This window comes from Sinohyriopsis cumingii, chromosome 2, assembly GCF_028554795.1.
Source record: "Sinohyriopsis cumingii isolate HCF-2022 chromosome 2, ASM2855479v2, whole genome shotgun sequence".
Lineage (NCBI taxonomy): Eukaryota > Metazoa > Mollusca > Bivalvia > Unionida > Unionidae > Sinohyriopsis > Sinohyriopsis cumingii.
Genome location: NC_142962.1, coordinates 35,831,884 through 35,850,510, shown reverse-complemented (window position 1 = coordinate 35,850,510; position 18,627 = coordinate 35,831,884). Strand labels below are relative to the sequence as shown.

At 35.3% G+C, this 18,627-nt stretch overlaps 1 protein-coding gene across 5 annotated transcripts in view; it reads right to left on the bottom strand.

Moving 5' to 3' along the window:
* The window catches only part of LOC149804628 (E3 ubiquitin-protein ligase HECTD1-like), a 212,023-nt gene that overhangs the window by 150,342 nt on the left and 43,054 nt on the right, over positions 1-18,627 (bottom strand). For all 5 annotated transcript variants that reach the window (XM_089942605.1, XM_089942598.1, XM_089942612.1 and 2 more), the window contains exons 2-5: positions 10,633-10,844; positions 7,795-8,029; positions 5,696-5,923; positions 329-630 (exon numbers count right to left, since the gene is read on the bottom strand). In XM_089942605.1, coding sequence (XP_089798731.1) covers positions 329-630; positions 5,696-5,923; positions 7,795-8,029; positions 10,633-10,772 — 905 coding nt within the window. In that variant the 5' untranslated portion in view covers positions 10,773-10,844. The remainder of the gene's footprint in view (positions 1-328; positions 631-5,695; positions 5,924-7,794; positions 8,030-10,632; positions 10,845-18,627) is intronic.

The following is an 18,627-nucleotide window of genomic DNA, read 5'->3' as shown; positions in this document are numbered from 1 at the left end:
TAAAATATGCAGAGGAAAAAAATGCAAAAAATTATATCACCCTCACCCCAACCCCAGGCTGGCAAAGAGACCTAAAAAACAAAGAACAGAAATAAAAGATGCTACTTTATTATGAAATAATACCTGTCTTGATACATCAACACACATAAAGTGGCAGTCTCTTATTAGAAGTCAAGGCAGTCTTCCAAATCACATTTTAATGGATTTCATATGGGAGGTGAAGAGCAATATCCCATACATGATTTATATTTTTACTTCAGATGTATAAAATCATCTTGTATCTTTGCTAACAATGCAACACAGTAAAAATACTGAAATAGTTGTAAACCTTTCATCTCCTCTTAAGCCATTCTCAATAGCCTGTGGTAACTCTGACTCAAGTAGATCCTGTGTGACTGATGGAGAACCCCTACATAAAGTGGACAGCAGACTTATCACTGTGGAAACGCTGGGGCTGTTCTTAACATCTGGGGTGCCTGATACTGCAGTTGGCCCTGGTTCCCCAGCCCGCTGAAGTCGCTCTAACAAATCCTCAATAAGTCCATGTTGAGCTAGTGGGGCAGGATCAACTCCACGCCTAGTAAACCGGTCAGCCAGGGTGGCAAAACATCTCAACGCTCCATCGGATACCTGAATAGTGAATAAATGGCATGATTCTGCTTGTCAGCATTTCACTAATTCCAACAAAAATACTTACCTCCTGAACATGAGGCCCAAGCTGACCTGATATTGTACACCTGGCTTACATAACTAATTATTTCACTGTGCAGGCTTCTGTAGGATTTTAAGAACATAACCCTATGTAAAAACGAAAAAAACATTACCTCATGTAGATTTTTTTTCTCCATCTTACCAGTATAAAAAAAAAGTTCCAAAATTATAGATATAATTAATAAGTACAGCTCAAGGTAACGATCAAATTCATCCAATATAATCCTATTAACCAAGTTTTATCAAAATTAGAAAAGGAAATATAGGTTCTATTAAATAACAAGCTCAGCCAATCAGATGCAAGATTACCTTATTACTATGGGTTGATCCCACTTGTTACAGAACTTGTCTAAAACCACGATGATAACCTTATTTACCAAGCATGAGTAAAATCAATATCAATTCGGTCCCCAGAGTGGTAACAAGCTCAGACAAGCAAATACGAGACCATCTCATCAGTATACGTAGCTCATAACCAAACCCATCCAACATGTTTATGATACAAAACAATTTATGATCAAAATCTGATCAGTGTCACTAGTTTGTTGCTATCCTCAGCCATCCAGATACTAGATCATCTCTTTTATTTGTGAGGTTCTTGCTCATTATCAAAATTGTCAAGGATCATCATATAAGCCCATATTCCAAGATCGATCGAAACCATACCAGATATACGGCCTAGAGAGTTGTAACAAACTCAGCCAATTAGATACAAAATCACTCATTACACTGGACAACAAATTTTTACAAAAGTCATGTTACTGAAATAAAATTAGTCAATTCTTATCAATTTTTATGTGCTGAACACGAATATGACAGTCAAATTGCAAAATTGGCTCTAGTTTTTTTGTAATCTTCAAGAAATTAATGTTTACATAACGAAATGCATTCCAATAGTAAAAGGTCAACTGTAATAGCCTACCTATAAAAAATCAAGTCATTGACTACATCTTAGATTTCTTCGCCTGTCTCTTGTACAGCTGTTCGGGAGCATCTCTGAGGAGTGTCCAGCAGTAGTCAGCCAGCATTGTAGTGGACCATTTTCCCTGGTATCTTTGTTCCATTGTTGCGATATCTTGATGAAAACGTTCGCTGTGTTCATCACTAACAATACCACAGTTGCTAGGAAAGAAATCCAAATGGGAATGAAGGAAGTGAATCTTTAGAGACATATTGCAGCCAAGTTTCTTATACTTCATCAACATGTCTTCTACTAGTTCCTTATAGTTTTCTGCCCTAACATTTCCGAGGAAGTTTGTAGAAACTAGGCGAAAAGCATTCCATGCTTGTTTCGCGTCACCTTCCAGCAAGTTGTTGAACCAGTCATCTTTGAAAAGCTCTCGAATCTGAGGACCCACAAAAACTCCCTCTTTAATCTTTGCTTCGCTGAGTCGAGGGAATTTTTCATGCAGGTATCGGAATGCTGGCAAAGTCCGGTCAATGGCTTTCACGAAGTTCTTCATCAAACCTAGTTTGATGTGAAGGGGTGGTAGCAAGATTTTCTGAGCCTCAACCAGAGCTGGGTGTTGGATATTCTTCTCTCCAATGGCTACATTCTGCCTGTGAGTCCATTCCTTCCTCATGTAGTGCATTTCCCTTGCTCGGCTATCCCACTCGCATAAGAAACACATGTATTTTGTATATCCTTGCTGCAGTCCCATTAAAAGGGCAACTACCTTCAAATCACCACAGAGGTGCCAGCTGTACTTGTTATACTCAATGGAATTCAGTAGCTGCCTTAAGTTATCATATGTCTCTTTCATGTGGACAGCATACGCTACTGGAATAGATGGAAGAATGTTTCCATTGTGCAAAAGCACAGCCTTGAGACTCAGTTTCGAAGAGTCCACAAATAGTCTCCATTCTTGTGGGTCATGAGTGATTTTTAAAGCATTCATGAGGCCCTCAATATCGGAACAGAATATCAGATTACTTTCCTTTCTGAAGAAAGGCTCCAATTGCTGGTGGCGCTTTCGATATGCAGTAATTGTGACATCTTCTTCTAGAAGATTCCATTGTTGGAGTCTTGATCCTAGCAATTCTGCCTTGTTCTTTGATAAGTCCAAATCACGAATCGGGTCATTTAGTTCTTCCTGTGTTATTCTGTGTGGGGTTGATGATGCACCACAGTGAAAATCTGGATCACTGCATGCTGATGGACCAGGAGAAGAACAGGTCGACTCACCTTTGTCTTCGTCAGATGAATCAAGAGAATATTCTGCTGGAGGTTCTGGAATAGGAAGTCCCTCACCATGTGGAACTGGTCTCAATGCAGACGGAATGTTTGGGTAGACTATTCTCGACTTCTTTTGCTTCGTTATTCCGCCGGAAAGAGGAGGAACCAAGCAGAAGTAACAATCATTTAGGTGGTTGCTTGGCTCTCTCCACACCATTGGGACTGCAAACAGCATTGATGACCTTTTGCAATTCAACCACTGTGAAAGCTGTGTTGTACATGTAGCACAGCATATATGCGGAGCCCAAGGCTTGTCTTGGTCACCAACCTTGCATCCGAAGTAAAGATGATATGCCTTCTTCACTTGAGAATTGATACTTTTCTTCTGGTTGGCAAATGTCACTTCCCCACAAATATAGCAAAAATTGTCCGCGGTATTAACACACTTTCGAGGCATTACTGTTCTTTATTGTACGTAAATGGATAAAATAATAAGTTTTATGTAACAGTAGCTTGAACTGTCTCGCACAACGTCTAAAATATTTTAAATGCTGAACCTATCTGATTGGGCTTTATATAGTACACTGCTTACGTCAGCTTCAGCAGCCGCCTGGCATTAGTATAATAGGCCTACACATGTATAGTACACTGCTGACGTCAACTTACTTCAGCAGCCGCATGGCATTAGTATTGCATTGCATCAGAAAATGATGCAATCAACTGTGGATGATGTGAGCATGATGGTATTATGCAATGTTACATCATTATTCCGGATGTTGCTGCAGTCCTACTGGAGAAATTTACACAGTGAAACATAGAAAATGAGGTATATGAATATCTTCAAAACGAGAGCCAATACAAATTTTTCACGGTTATATTCGTGTTCGGCACACCAAAATACTACAGATTAGGGCCTTTTCAAGTCAGTAATGATTTCACTGTTGACCAGTGTTATTATAAATGGATCTCACTCATGATGATAAAAAGCCATGTTACCAATCTGATTAAAACTGGATTAGGAGTAAGACCTCCAGAATGGTATCAAGCACAGCAAAAACTAATGCTAAAATCACCTCATTAACATGCTGAAATCTCGCCCATAATCAAACCCACCTAAGATCTTGTTAATATAAGCCCATATGTCCAAGTTTCAACAAAACTGGATCAGAAATACAGTCTTCAGAGCTGTAATAAGATCTGTCCATTAGACGCAAGATCACCTCATTCCTATGCATGGATCTTGCTCATTACTCATTCCTGTCATAACAAGATGTTTCACACAAAAGGTAGAATTTTCACCTCCAATCGCTGACACAATTGTGTCAAAAACCACAATTTTCAGTAATCTTGAATAAGTTAAAAAAACACCACCTCAATTTATGGTAGCAACATGTTACATGCAAAAATGGTAAACAGTCCTACTTAGAGCTCATGTAAAACTATCATAGAGGCAATTCAAAGGGAAGGGGGTCATATATAAGCAAGCACATTTTCACATATTACTTAGACTGGCTGACAATAGCTAAAGTGATGTGCTAAGTCCTTTGAAGACTGGTGTGGGTAAGTCCATTATGCTAATTTGCATAGGTAAAGTTCACAAGGTGGAACAACCCATATCATTTTAGGTTATAGGTAAATCAAAGAAAAGAATGGTTTAGCACAAAAGATATTAAACATCACTGCCTTAAACGTGAATGTTTAAACCATCTGATATTAGAGATTAATGGAAAGTTTGTGAACAGCAGCAAAGTTTCTTTAAAGTAGGAATTGTCTTCATAGATACAATGCAAAATGTGATTACTGCAGTCAGCAGAACAGTGTTCCAGAGAAAGGGATCTTTTACACGGACAAGCAAACTGTAATTTACTTGCACATGGGCAGCTTGATTTTGAGAAAATTTCTGCATCCTGATCAGAATCATTTTTTGTATTCAGATATAGCTATGCAAAATTGACATTAAGATTTAACATTTAAATTTTTATTACAAATTCAGGTAAAGAACATTTTTTTCAACTTCTGCTGTTATAATGCTTTGCAAAGACCAAAAAGGCATATGAAATCTTAAATGTAAATGCCTCTGCTGTATATAAGATGATGTCTCCAAATATTTTGGGTTGGATATATAATTACAAAGGCATGGTACAAGTGACCAATAAAACCATATGGAGAATTCACAAAATGGTTACGATATATTCAGGTAGTACTACTATGATGCACACTTACAATACTGCTGCACAACACATTATCAAGGACATTAAAGTACGGGCAAAGACAAAGTGACATGGTAGAAGATTATATAGTGCTACATACTGTTTCATCAGTCCTATATCACAATATACTGTATCACCTGCTAAATGTACGATACTTTTCATGGTATGTACTGGATCATAACCCAAGTATCCTAATATGTACTGTATCACACAAAACCAGGTGATGCCCAGTTCAGTGCATCACCATATATCAAACCTAGCATGTACCAATATCTACTAACTGCCATTCAATACTAAAGCTGGAAAGGCATGCAGCATCACATGATATAGAGGTGCACTGGAAGCTTATCAGAAATTCAGGCATGTCTGTCACCTAGACAACAGCCATTATTTATGATATACAAATTCAAATTATTTATCTTCACATATTTCAATAACTTTTTATTAAATGTTCAGTATATACTAAACGTTTAAAACATTCTAATGCGTTAAGTGTCAACATAAAATGATCTTAATTTTATATGATGTGCTAATGAGTATATAAGGTTATCTCAAGAAATATTGCATTCCTTCAAAACTTTACAACACTGCAACTTACAAAAGCATCCTCATGTTTCAGAAGTGTAGAGAGAGATTCCACACAGATCTGCAGAGAGGCATCTTGGGGTTCCATTTTGCTGCAAAGTCGCGACACAACTGTCATGGCAGAGTGCACAGTATCCTTGTGAACCTGTGATCCATGCTCACAAATAAAGGTGAGAACACAGTTCAGTCCACCAGCTTCAAATACAGCACCTGACTCCCTTGTACAAACCAGCTCCAAGACCTGATATAAGATTAAGCCAAGTTAAGTAATGCAGTTCCTCACCATAATGAACAATTTGAGATCAGCAGAAATTGTTTGTAATAACAGAGTATTCACTATAACAAAGTATTTTCTTTATGTATAAGTGTTTTCTGTAATCCACTGTGAATGTTTGTAATAAAGGAATAGTAATAACTAAGTTGCTAAAGCAAGGGTTCCAATTTATTGCACTAACAGATCTAAAAGATATACTAAAGCCATACAAATATGCTTTATAAATTCACTTCTAGAACGGTATCAGAAGCAAATGTGGCATTAGACCTCCAAATATTTAAAGGAGTCCTGAATAATTGTTCAACTCATAGATGAAAAATATCCATTAAGATCCAATTCATAACAATGTAGGTGTGTTATTTACATTCAGTGTGTTTAGCAGCTCTGCTTGCATATTTAGGTTAAAGGAAGTTTCAGTTTTTGTTGGAGTCACCAGTGAGTGAGGCATATCAAAACCTGTATTGATACATATATCTTCTTAATATATCCATTCCCTACTGAAAATCGAGGATCATACCAGTGATTTTTCATCCTTTCTCAAAATGTGATATAGGGTTCAATGAACTGAGAAGATTTACACATAAAATTGTCAAAATGGGACAATGTTTATTTTAATTAATACATTTATAATACACAACAATTTACAAAGTAAATATTCTTCATTCTTTAACACTGAAATAATTTAATAGACCAGGATTTATACAAGCAGTGAAATGGTGAAATAGTTTCCCTTGCGTCTGACACTGCACCTAAATAGCCTCAAAAAAGCAAAGTTCACTTCACCTTGCCTTCATTTTACAACATTCCCCACCCCATTTGTTACAAGAGAATGCATTAACAATCAAAGTAAACCTCAACTTCAAAGAGGGCAGTGAAAAATTTGAAAAAAGACTGATGCTCTACAGTCATTTTTGGTACTAATTTGATGATCATCTATGTCAGAAATTACACCGCTATCTACAGAATTCCATTACAAATTTCACCCATTAACCCTGAAGAAATAAGTGAAAAATTAACTTTTTTTGTTGCCAAAACAGAAATGAATTATGGATATGCAGGCATATCAACTAATAAAATTAATCATTTTATCCAATGTTTCATTCTATAAATGTATCCAAAAGATGACTTCTACTATGAAAACTGTTGCCAATTTGTCATAGTAACCTATTTATATGGTGACATTTTATATTATACAACTGTAGTGAAGCAAAGTCAGAAAAGTTTTTTAATTTTGATTTAGTTTTAGTAATGTTTAATCAGTATTTTAATCATCATATATAAAAATATGCAAAAACTGAAGTTTAAAGTGACTGCTCCTGAACATTATACATTTTCAACTTTCCAAGCTCAATTTTTCTATCTTGACCAAATTCATCCTATTTTGGCAAGAGAGAAAAGATATTTTTCCCAAATTTTTTAGTCCAGCATGGACCATGTTAAATTTTAACTTGGGTTTTCTTCGACTATTTAGATCTCTTGCTACATCCAATATAGCTGTTTCTGTTGCAAAGTCAATATAGTAAACAATATGGGTTTTTTTTAAAAGTTCTGACTGGGAATAGCTAGTTTTTGGCACCTGGTATGGTTCGGCCCTAAAACAAACCTAAACAAAATCCAGAATACACTATTATTAGAAACAACTGACTAATATCAATGTTTATAATCCTAACAACCACAATGGCAGCTAAGGCAATCAATATATTTGTCAAATACAGCCTTAGATTTTCTTCATTAAATGCCACATAACTGATTTCAAAGTGCAAAAACAAACTATTTTATTGAGAAGAAACATTCTGGCTAAAGAAGACCCGAAAAATAAGAATGAGAATAATTCATACCTTGATGCACTGTTCTGCAAGATCTCTGCTAGCTCTTGATGACATATCTACTGAGACAAATCTGTTGCAAAGGGCTTTGACTGCCCCTTCAACTGCTACAATGCGGCGAGTGCATTCAGCAGATACATCCAGGTAGTATGTTATGGCACGAGCTGTCACCTCAAGGATATTATCTGGAGCACTCTCATCAAGAAAGATTCGGCACAAGGCAGGTAGAAAAGTCCGAGGGGGGCAACTGAAACGAGAACCATAATGACAAAAACATCAACACAATAATTTACTTCTGACACATTTTGTCACTGGAAGATTTGTGAAAGGAAATACTATACCTTTTTTGTAAAAGATGCCCTACCTCAATGACACTTAAACTGAGATATTGATCTTAAAATCAAATAAAATAAACTACTACTGACACAATCATGGACAGGAAAAAAAATATGTCAGGCATTACCCTTCCATATTCACAGATAAGGCTTCTTCTATAATTATACACAGTAAGAGGTCAAAGTGGAGCTGTATTCATTCACCCATCAGACATCAGCCCAATAGCCAAATACAAGAATAGTTAATCCAAAATATGGGTCAAATGAATGCTTTCTGAAGGAAATGTCTTCTGAGGCCTTTAACTGCATCTGTTATGAAACAAATTATTTTAAGGTTTCTTAAAAATCAATTTAACTGCAGAATTTATCACTGTTCCATGGATTTAGGTAACATATCAAATACAGTCTTCTGCAACTGTGCGGTACTTAACTTTCATCTAATATTCAAAATGCTTTAATTGTAAAGAAAACATTTTATGAATTTACAAAAATATTCAAGCCTGTTTTTCTGCACAAATGTAGCAAATATGCCAACCCAACCCCTCAAGCGGTATAGACATAATTTTTGTTATTATAAGTGGCAAAAAAGCGTAATTTGGGTATAAAAACTGTCATCTACACATTACATGCCAAAATTGCAGCACATATGAAAAAGATACATTCTTACTACTAACCTGTTTCAGAAGCTGGTAAAAATTCTTGTCACAATGGGCAAAAACCATATTATACCAAGAATAAAAACTCAAAATATACTGTAAAATTAGTCCACATGTGTATTTTTGGCTGAATGATTGTGAACTGGAATCCTGCAATGATCATGGTGAGTTGCTCAGCATGCTGTATTACATTACTCTCATATTCTTCTATTAAAATTTGTAAAGCAGGGTGTTGATTTGTCCCTTTTCTGATCTGACAAGTTTTGAAGTTTGAAAAGATCCACTGACTATAATTTTTCCATTATATAACATCCACAACTCACACCATAAAGCATTTCATTTAACATCTGGTGCCATTTTCTTTCAAAAATATAGACTGGTTCATTAACTAACTAGCATATCAATAAAATGGATTTTTTTAGGCAAAGTTCACTTCTGAAGAAGCCAGTCTGTTTTCTTGGAAAGGGGTCATATACATTTGCTATAAAAAGCAAATAAAGTGATCTTATGCTATTCGTACACAGCAGTCACCTTTTTAAGTGTGAGTGTGATTAGGATTTTTAACATAGCTTTAACAATTTTTCAGTCACATCGCTAAGATGTCTGTAGTGTGGCATTTTAAAGTGATGTCTAACACGGGGGCATCATACTGCAGACATGTAGCATGATGTCCCACCCAGTCACATTATTCTGACACCAGGCCGACCAGTCCTAACACTAACCATTTAATGCTGAGCGCCAAACGAGGCAGCTGTTAGTACCATTTTTGTATGTCTTTGGTATGACTCGGCCGGGGACCAAACCCACCACCTCCTGCATCTGAGGCAGACACTCTAACCACTAGGCCTCTGGAGCGGTTTTTCTATTTGAAGTAATAGCAGCCAAACTGCATTATTTTCAAAATCCCTCATGCAAAAATGCTTTCCATCAAAACAGGTCAAATTCTATTAAGCAAATTTTGAAAAGTGATTGAATTTTTTATTTTTAGTAATGGCAGATTGGCATCATTTGGATGGTTTTGAAAGCCTCTCATGCCAGGATGGTTTCTATAATATTTAGTTAAATTGTGTTAAGTATTTTTTTTTACAAGCTGCTTGAATGTTTTCCTGTTTTTAATGCCAACATTCGTATCTAATGATGAATGTGAATCAAGTGAAAAAAATCTGGAAAACAAAAATTCATGTTGGGATGCTTTGTTAAATTCTATTGAGTGGTTTTTGAGATGAAGTTGTTTAAAAGCTTTTCATATTTAGAAATGGCTATCAAATGTGAACTGATGATTAATGGACTAAAGACCACACCATAAGCTCACCTGGTCTTACCTCCCTTGAGTTAAACATTTCCATACATGGTGAACTACCAACAAAACTATACAACATATAATGCAACTTTTATTTTACCATCAAAACTTCAGAGATTTTACCAAGTCAACCAGGGACTAAACCTGAGGCAGAGAATTGTTAAGAAGGATCCAAAGTAGCAAACAATACCACATCTGCTTTAAAAAACTCAATGGTCCCAGGTTCAATCTCTGGTCATAATCCAATGGTCTACGATTTTCTCCCGGTTCTGATTTCCTCCAACATCCACTTGTCTTCTCATCTTGAAAAGTGGAAGGAGGGTATAGACAACCAGTGAATTTGTTCCCAAGCAAATGGCAGGAAGTTATATTCTCATTACAGTCTCATGTATAAAGAAGCAATACATACATTATTCTGGGCCTGTAAATGACCAAATCACACCAACACTTCAGCTGCAGAGCTTAAATGAGTTATGTCATTGAATTTTTTAAATCACAAAAATTTAAATAAACGAATAACAAGAAGAAAAAAAAATACAAATATGTGTATCTTCCTCACCTTTCAAAGACCCTGTCCACATTATCAGACATGAGAAGTAGCATACAGAGCTGTTCTAATGCTATCTGCTGCATTTCTCGCTCATCTCCCTGCCCCATTTGCAGCCATTCTAGGAGAGTCTCTGGATCAACATCTGCCATCTTAATGCTGCGACACAACAGCCCTTAAATTAAACCCAAGGACAGACACAGGAGCCACCATAAAGGCCTTCACTGAAAGAAAGTATAATTATTTTCTTGAAATTTAATTACATGGAACATGCTTCTGAGAGTTGCAGCATTGCTTGAGATTTCATAATAAGTCATTTTCCACTGTTGAAAATATAATATTCTTTTCATTACCCACTGCATCCAGTTAGACAAGGGATCAATTACAAATAAATAAAGTACAACTGCACTGAACTTAAAACTGATTACAATTACAATTACCCACTTATAGACAAAGTAATTGACTAAATTATATTACTTTTGGCTGTAAAGTAACTGACTAAATTATATTACTTTTGGCTGTACCGGCAATCAACAAATTTATATTACTTTTATAAAATTGAAAATATATTTCTGTATATTATGTCTTTTAAGAACCAGATAAATTATCTCTTTTGTCTTGACAAATGTATATTCATGTGTAAAAACACAAACAAATTGATACCTTCAAATTGCCCCCACCTTACAAAACATTTGATTGTGTCCCCCTCAACAGTCTCTCTCCCTCTTTCTCTGGTTGAAGGATTGATAATCCACCCAAGCCAGCCCAGGTTGGCTGCCACTGAATTCCCTTGGAAAAGGAATTTATTTTCCATTCCCAATGCTTAATAATGCCAATGTGTTAAAATACCAATAAAATTTCACCTCTGTGTGTTGGTTCGAGTCTCGGATTCAGCCAATGTGGGTATGTGAGTAAGCTTTCCAGTAGCTTCTCATGGGTCGGTGGTTCTTTCCAGGGTTTTCCCTGGTTCTTCCTCCACCATTAATACTGGCCGCCATGTATAGCCTATCATGTGCTGAAAAATGGCGTTAAACCCTACAACAACCAACACCAATAAAATTTAACCAACCAACCACTGGTCATACGAGGTGACTGATAAGTACCATAAGAACTGACTATGGCTGCAATTTCATTTTCATATCATTGAACCTGAACTTTAAAATACTAAATTATGTTATCTTTAACCCAAAAACATGTGATATAGTATTATACAACAGAAAATAGTCCATATTTTTTTAAAGTGTCAATATTATTATCATAAACAAATGCTATTTACAACCACAATGCAGTACATGTATATCCTGAAACAGAACCAGGTGAATGAGTCTATGTTCTATCATCAAATAAGTTTGCATAAAATGCCGAACACACCCACATGCCTGTTCCTAATTTACTTCTGCAAGAATATGAAATAAGTTCAAGATACAAGCACACCTGTAAAACTGTAATGACACTGTAATAAAAAATAATACTGATTATAGAATTTTGGCCTGTACTTGATTAATTTAAAATTACATTGTATATTTAAGGATAATTAGAAAGTGACTCATTATGATTACTTGCAATTAAATGATAATTAGTGACCATTTACAGAAAATCGCAATTACTTACTTGCATCATAACCCAAGATCTGATCCAGTTCATTTTACAATTAGATTTCTTTTTAAATATTACTGATTATTAAAGACAGACTATGACAATGAAATGTTCTTAGCCTGGTTTTTTTATTGGTTTTTTTCTCCAGGTTCAATTTTTTCCTCGGAAAATTCTGAGACAATCGGCCCTGAACTATCTTTCTTCCAAAAGTGGAAATCCAGTGTATGAAGAAATGTAAACCCATTTTTGAGTGAAAAACCAAAGTCAGTAATTCAAACAACTTTTCAAGCAAAATCAGAGCTAATCAAATCACAGTGTGATGCCCTAGACTATACATTTTTTGAGCAAAACTAGCAAAATTTTCCATGGCGATAGTACGGACAAGAGCTTTTTTCCTATTTTAGTTTAAGCCAGACAAGCAATAATTTTTATACCATTAAACACTCTATCTGACCATTCATGCCCACTAGGATTACTGCATGACTGAACCAAACTCAATCTACATGTATCCATCCTATGACACTATAGTAAGTGGTCACTGATAATTGTCACATGTGCATGATTTATACTATTGCTTGACTGCATATTACACTCAGAGACAAAATTATCAGCCAATCAAAACAAATCTGCTATGACTAATTTGCTTTGATTTAAATGACACTGTTATATTTTGTTTACTAAATGCAAATACTCCTCAGTGGATCCCCCTTTGATTTAAATTCACTGTGTTTTTGAAGCAAAACAAGTACACTAAATGGCAACCTGTTTTCATATAAATAAAAAAATTCATGTGAAAGTGGTAGGATAAAATGCAACTGGGTTTAAGGTGCAGAAAAATTCCTCAAGTTACTAACACTTGACTAGGAAAGGCCATTTTAAATCAAAGAGAAAATAACATTTTAACACAGTTTACACACAAGCACAATATCAAAAACGAATTTCTGATATGGAAACAATGCAAGCACTCAAGTAGAAAAATTTATCTTAATCTTGGTGCTAATTATAAGAACAGACTCAGGGTAATAGACTTTGTTCTTTCAAATGATCAAGTCTTATGAGCAGAAGTTTGGGATGTCTAAATTCAGCAAATTCCTCTCCATTCCTGCAGACAGAAGTACTGATCTCTCTCTCTCTCTCTCTCTCTCTCTCTCTCTCTCTCTCTCTCTCTCTCTCTGTGTCTGTCTGCCTCTCTCTCTCTCTCTCTCTCTCTCTCTCTCTCTCTATATATATATATATATATATATATATATATACAGGGCTCGGAATTAGCAGTAGTCTGCTAGCCGAGGCTAGTTGATTTCCTGTCGGACTAGTAACTTTCATAATGTTATTAGTCCGATGGGCTAGTAAGTTTTGTTTATCAACAGTCAGCTTTTGTTTATGCCACTCCCTAATAAAGACTTGACTTCAGCTGATGTTCTGTAAAATCAAAGCAGTGGCCATTGTAAACACAGTCATAAAATATTAGCATGAGAAGATGAAGTCAATTTCTGCCTCAAAAATGTGTTTCTATAACAAGAAGCCATCTGATTTTGTGCATTTCGCTTAGCAGCGCCAACTATGGTCCTGTCATTAACAAGGGAAGTTTGGTAATTGATCCTAATTAACATAATAGCAAATTAAATGAAAAATAACCTGGTATCACACTTTATTCACATGACCACAGTAACAAACTACAAAGTGTTATACCACACAAAAGAACATGGCATCATCTATTCAAAGAAATGAATTCGCATGTTTGTTTGTTTATGGTTTTGGTTTTTTTTGCTTACTAGCCAAACACTCCAACAGTCACAAACAGGAAAATGCATATTCTACGTTTGCATCGAAATAATTATAAGAATTATATCAATTTATTATGATCAAATTACTGACTCATCCTTTCCATACAACTACTTTTTCTATGATAATAAGAATAGTTTTTATATTTTTTCCCATACAAGAATGAACAAATGATTGAATACACATGGAGATATCCAAGCAGAATATTTGGCAGGACTAGTAAATTTCTCAGTACACTAGTCCTTCTGGCTACAAAGAAATTTGTGTTAAATTCAAGCCCTGCATATATATATATATATATATATATATATATATATATATATATATATATATATATATACATATATATATACATACATACACACACACACCACTGTCTGCCTATTCTGTGTATCATGTAATCTGTGCAACAACATACAGTGTACATACTTTCTGTAAACACTGAATCACATGTTGTGTTTGGTCACAAATCCAATTTATATAAAGAAAGTAAGATCATCCTTTAATTTAGGAAACTGATATTCATAAAGTGTACAAAAATATCCCATATTATTATTCTAAATGCATATGAAATTCTAAATGTCAACATGAAGACCCACTCCATCACCTTCTTGAACTTGTAACCCAGAAAAACCTATTTAATATTTATCTTTAAGAATCATACAAATAAATAATTTATTTCAAACATAGAAATGTTTACCTTAAAATAATACTGCATCTTAATCCAAGAGTCTAATTTTGCAAGAAGTTGTCCCTCACTTACTTTGTCATCTGCTAACCAATCTGACAACTTCCGGCTCAAATGGATTGTCAAGAAATTCCTAGGCATATAGTCTGTTTCTAAATTCTTTACTTTTTCCCCAAAAACAAGACAACGTAAACACACATTACATCCTATTCATTTTCACTTCTCTTCAATAAAATAACTTATTTTTTTAAATGTTGAACTTTTACAAAATTATTTACAAGATCAGATTTAGTTTTGCTTAACACATTAACCCCTAGCAACGACTTTACGGGGCAGGAGGTAGTAGCCTACTGCCAAGCTCTGTAGCGTCATGGTCATGCATAATACAATAAAGTGGATGGTATTATAGAAAGGTAGACAGATGTAGCTCTACAATGATACCAAATAATCTGAATATCTAGTTGCACTACAAAATACAGATAGAAAAACCTCATATTTTGGACCCAGCTTTTTTTTATCCAAAATTTGCCTGTGGTTGGAATCTGATTTTGTGTCTGGATTTTAGACTTTTTGGTCTCAGATCTAAGGCAAACTGGTATGAACTGCAAACAGACAGATGAGCCTTTGCAAAAAATAGGATAAGATGGGCATTTGGAATAAAGAGTGGTCTCCATACAAAAATAATAGCTCCGATCAGCAAAAAAAAAAAAAAAGTCCAACTTTTACCCTTCTGCTCATGCACGAGTCAAATAGCCAACAAAATTCGACATTTGTAACACCACTAGGCAGTATGTTACTGAAAGATGACCGGGGATTTGGTGTTTTCGAGTCTATTCAGAAACAGCTTTCAAAATGTGTTTCCTACTCGATTTTTAGGCAAAAATGACAAAATGCTCCAGGGGTTAATGTGTTAAAATCTTATGCCATTTAGTGGCATTGTTATGTTGAATTTTGTAAAACCAGCTATAAACCTGACCTAGTTCCTCGGTTGAAATGATTATAGACAGGGTCCAAATTAATGCATTTCATTTCCATAGCACGATGCATAAACATTACATCTTTTCAAAGCCATTCGAAAAATAGACCAAAATATCATGAGTCCTGAAGAGACAGGGGTAGTACCCCATGTGCCCAAAATATGTATTATTTTGAACAGTATGTTCTGATGACAACTGCCACTTTAAAATTCTAAGCATTGCATTATTTTATTTTTGTCAATCAGTTCGGTATGCATTTTGCAACAATAATGGTGACAAAACCTTTGCATGCACAGAAAAGCTCGACAGCTGTGTTTATATAATGTATGCATGTATGTGTATGCAAAAGAAAAATGTTTAAAGAATTTTTGTGCCAAAAATTGTTATATATGAACATTTTGCAATTGTTCTCCCAAAGAAAACACAAAAACAGTGTACAAGAATAGCATGTTCATAAATTTCACAAACAAGCCCTTTATCACAATGTAAATAAGGATAATTTCTTAAAGGACTTTGTACAACTCCTCTGAAGAGGCCCAGAGTGGCCAAGTGGTCTAAAGCGCTCTCCATCCTAGATCACCGCCATCTCACTTCTGTCTGTGTGGGTTCGAGTCTCGGGCTTGGCCAATGTGGATACGTGAGAAAGCTTGCCAGTAGCTTCTTGTGGGTCGGTGGTTCTTTCCGGGGTTTTCCCGGCTTCTTCCTCCACCATTAATACTGGCCATCATGTATATTCTATCTTGTGCTGAAAAATGGCGTTAAACCCCACAACAACAACTCCTCAGAGATACCATATACATGTTTCGAGGATGCTGATGATATTTTTAAGCACTTGGCCATTTTTGAAAATTGTCAATAAACGTACAAACAGTGTGAAGTATGATCACCAAACTGGATGGGTCACCAATCAAATTTAAGATACTATGAAAAGACAAGACCAATTAAAGTCTGCAGAGAAGCTGCCAGTAATTTTCTTAAGAGGGTGTGGTCCCTCATGCCTACATCTTTAGAGGAATAAGGGTGGAACAATGCCAAAGAGTAGTGAATGGGTGACAACATTATTATAAGGTATATGCATACATAATTTAAGACAAGTATTTAATGACTTTATAGTACATGTATATCACTTCTTGAACAACAGCTATAGGTCAAGGGTTCAAACACTGGCCGAGTCATAACAAAGACTTATAAAAATAGTACTAATAGGTGCCTCGCTTGGCACTCAGCATTAAGAGGTTAGTGTCAGGTCTGGTCAGCCTGATGTCAAGATAATGTGACTGGGTGGGACATCATGCTACATGTTGCTGGCATGATGTCCCAGTGCTAGACATCACTATAAGCTGCCACAGTGCAGATGTTGTAGCAATATGAGCAAAATTTTTAAAGCTACAAAAAATAAATCCTAATCCACAAATTTATAAGGTATCTGCAAACCTAATCAAATTTGCTAAACTTGTAAATATTCTTCTCTGTTTCTTATCACTCCACTTCTTCAAAGCCTCTGAAAACAGGGAAACGTTTATTTGACAATCTTTTATCTGAAGATTCTTGACAATAAGAAAAAACAACTGAAGACTATCTGGAAAATTTCAAAGGAATTTGGAGCACGCAAGTGCAAAAATAAGACTGATACACATGTACCATAAATTAATGATGATAACCATGTTTATGATCCAGAAAACATAACAAATACTTTCAATGAATTCTTTGTAAACACTGCCTAAAGACATACAAGCACACATACAAGACATACAAGCACACAGTACACAGGCAGACTGAACAAATCCCACAGGCAGAGGTCTTGGTCTACTCATTTTCGGATCAGAAAAATAAAATCTACAGCAGTAATCTGGAAAAAGTGCTTTTTCCTATTTCCAAACAAGTTGGACAAGCCCTAATTTTCATACTTTAATCACTTTATCTACCTTTATGGAGCTATTCTTGCCCTTCAGGCATCATAAATTCTTGAATCTAACTTTTCTTCATTTATTTATCCACATCCTGTGACACTATAATAATTGGTAATTGACAACTGTCCCATGTGTGTGTGTGAGATATGTTACTGCCTGACTGCAATTTGAGCAAAGTGAGTAATTATCAGCCAGCCAAACACTTCAAACAAAATAAATCTGGTATGATTAATCAGCAGTGTTTTAAATTACCTTGTTTACCCAACCCAGATACTTGTGAGCAGATAGGTTTCAATCAGTGCAATGTAACTACTAAAAGACACTTCACTGACATTAGTGTCAATATCCTTTATGAACTGATTAAATGATAGTAAAGACTCTTTAATTTTGTTAATTGATTATGCAGAGGATCAGCTTCAATATGCAATATTGCATCTAAGTGATTACATTAATTAATGGATGGTTGGTGTTTGCATTTAAAAAGAGTGTATATTATGATCATGTTGGTAGAAGTAATTGATGAATGAGCTATCTCTTCTATTTTGGTTAAAATTAGCTTACTTTATTATTTTTGTAATGATGAAGATAAAGACAATTCATCTAACAGCAGAGGTATAAAATGTAAGGTTGCCACTCAGCACTTTATTGAGGTAACCATTTCTACATAGCTACAATAAGTCAGACTCTGGCAACACATCAAATACATGCATGACAAACCTAAGTGACCAAATATTTTCAGCCACATTGGCGTGAAAACTATCCATGGCTTGAATTCACTAATTCTAAATGAAAGATTAGCAGCTATTGCAAACAATATTCCAAGTGAGCTGATATTCAACCAGTATATTTGTCAATGGAACTGACAAATTCAGGATTTAATCAATCATGTCCAATGACAGTTTTGAACTTCATAAAGCCAGTGTGCAGTACAGTATATGCACAACACCTGCCAGAATGTGCAAAAGACTCTGTCGCTTGAGTTCCTAATATTTCACAAAAAAGACAATATTAAAATTAATGATAAAAGAGAGTGAAATGAAAACTAAATTAAAAC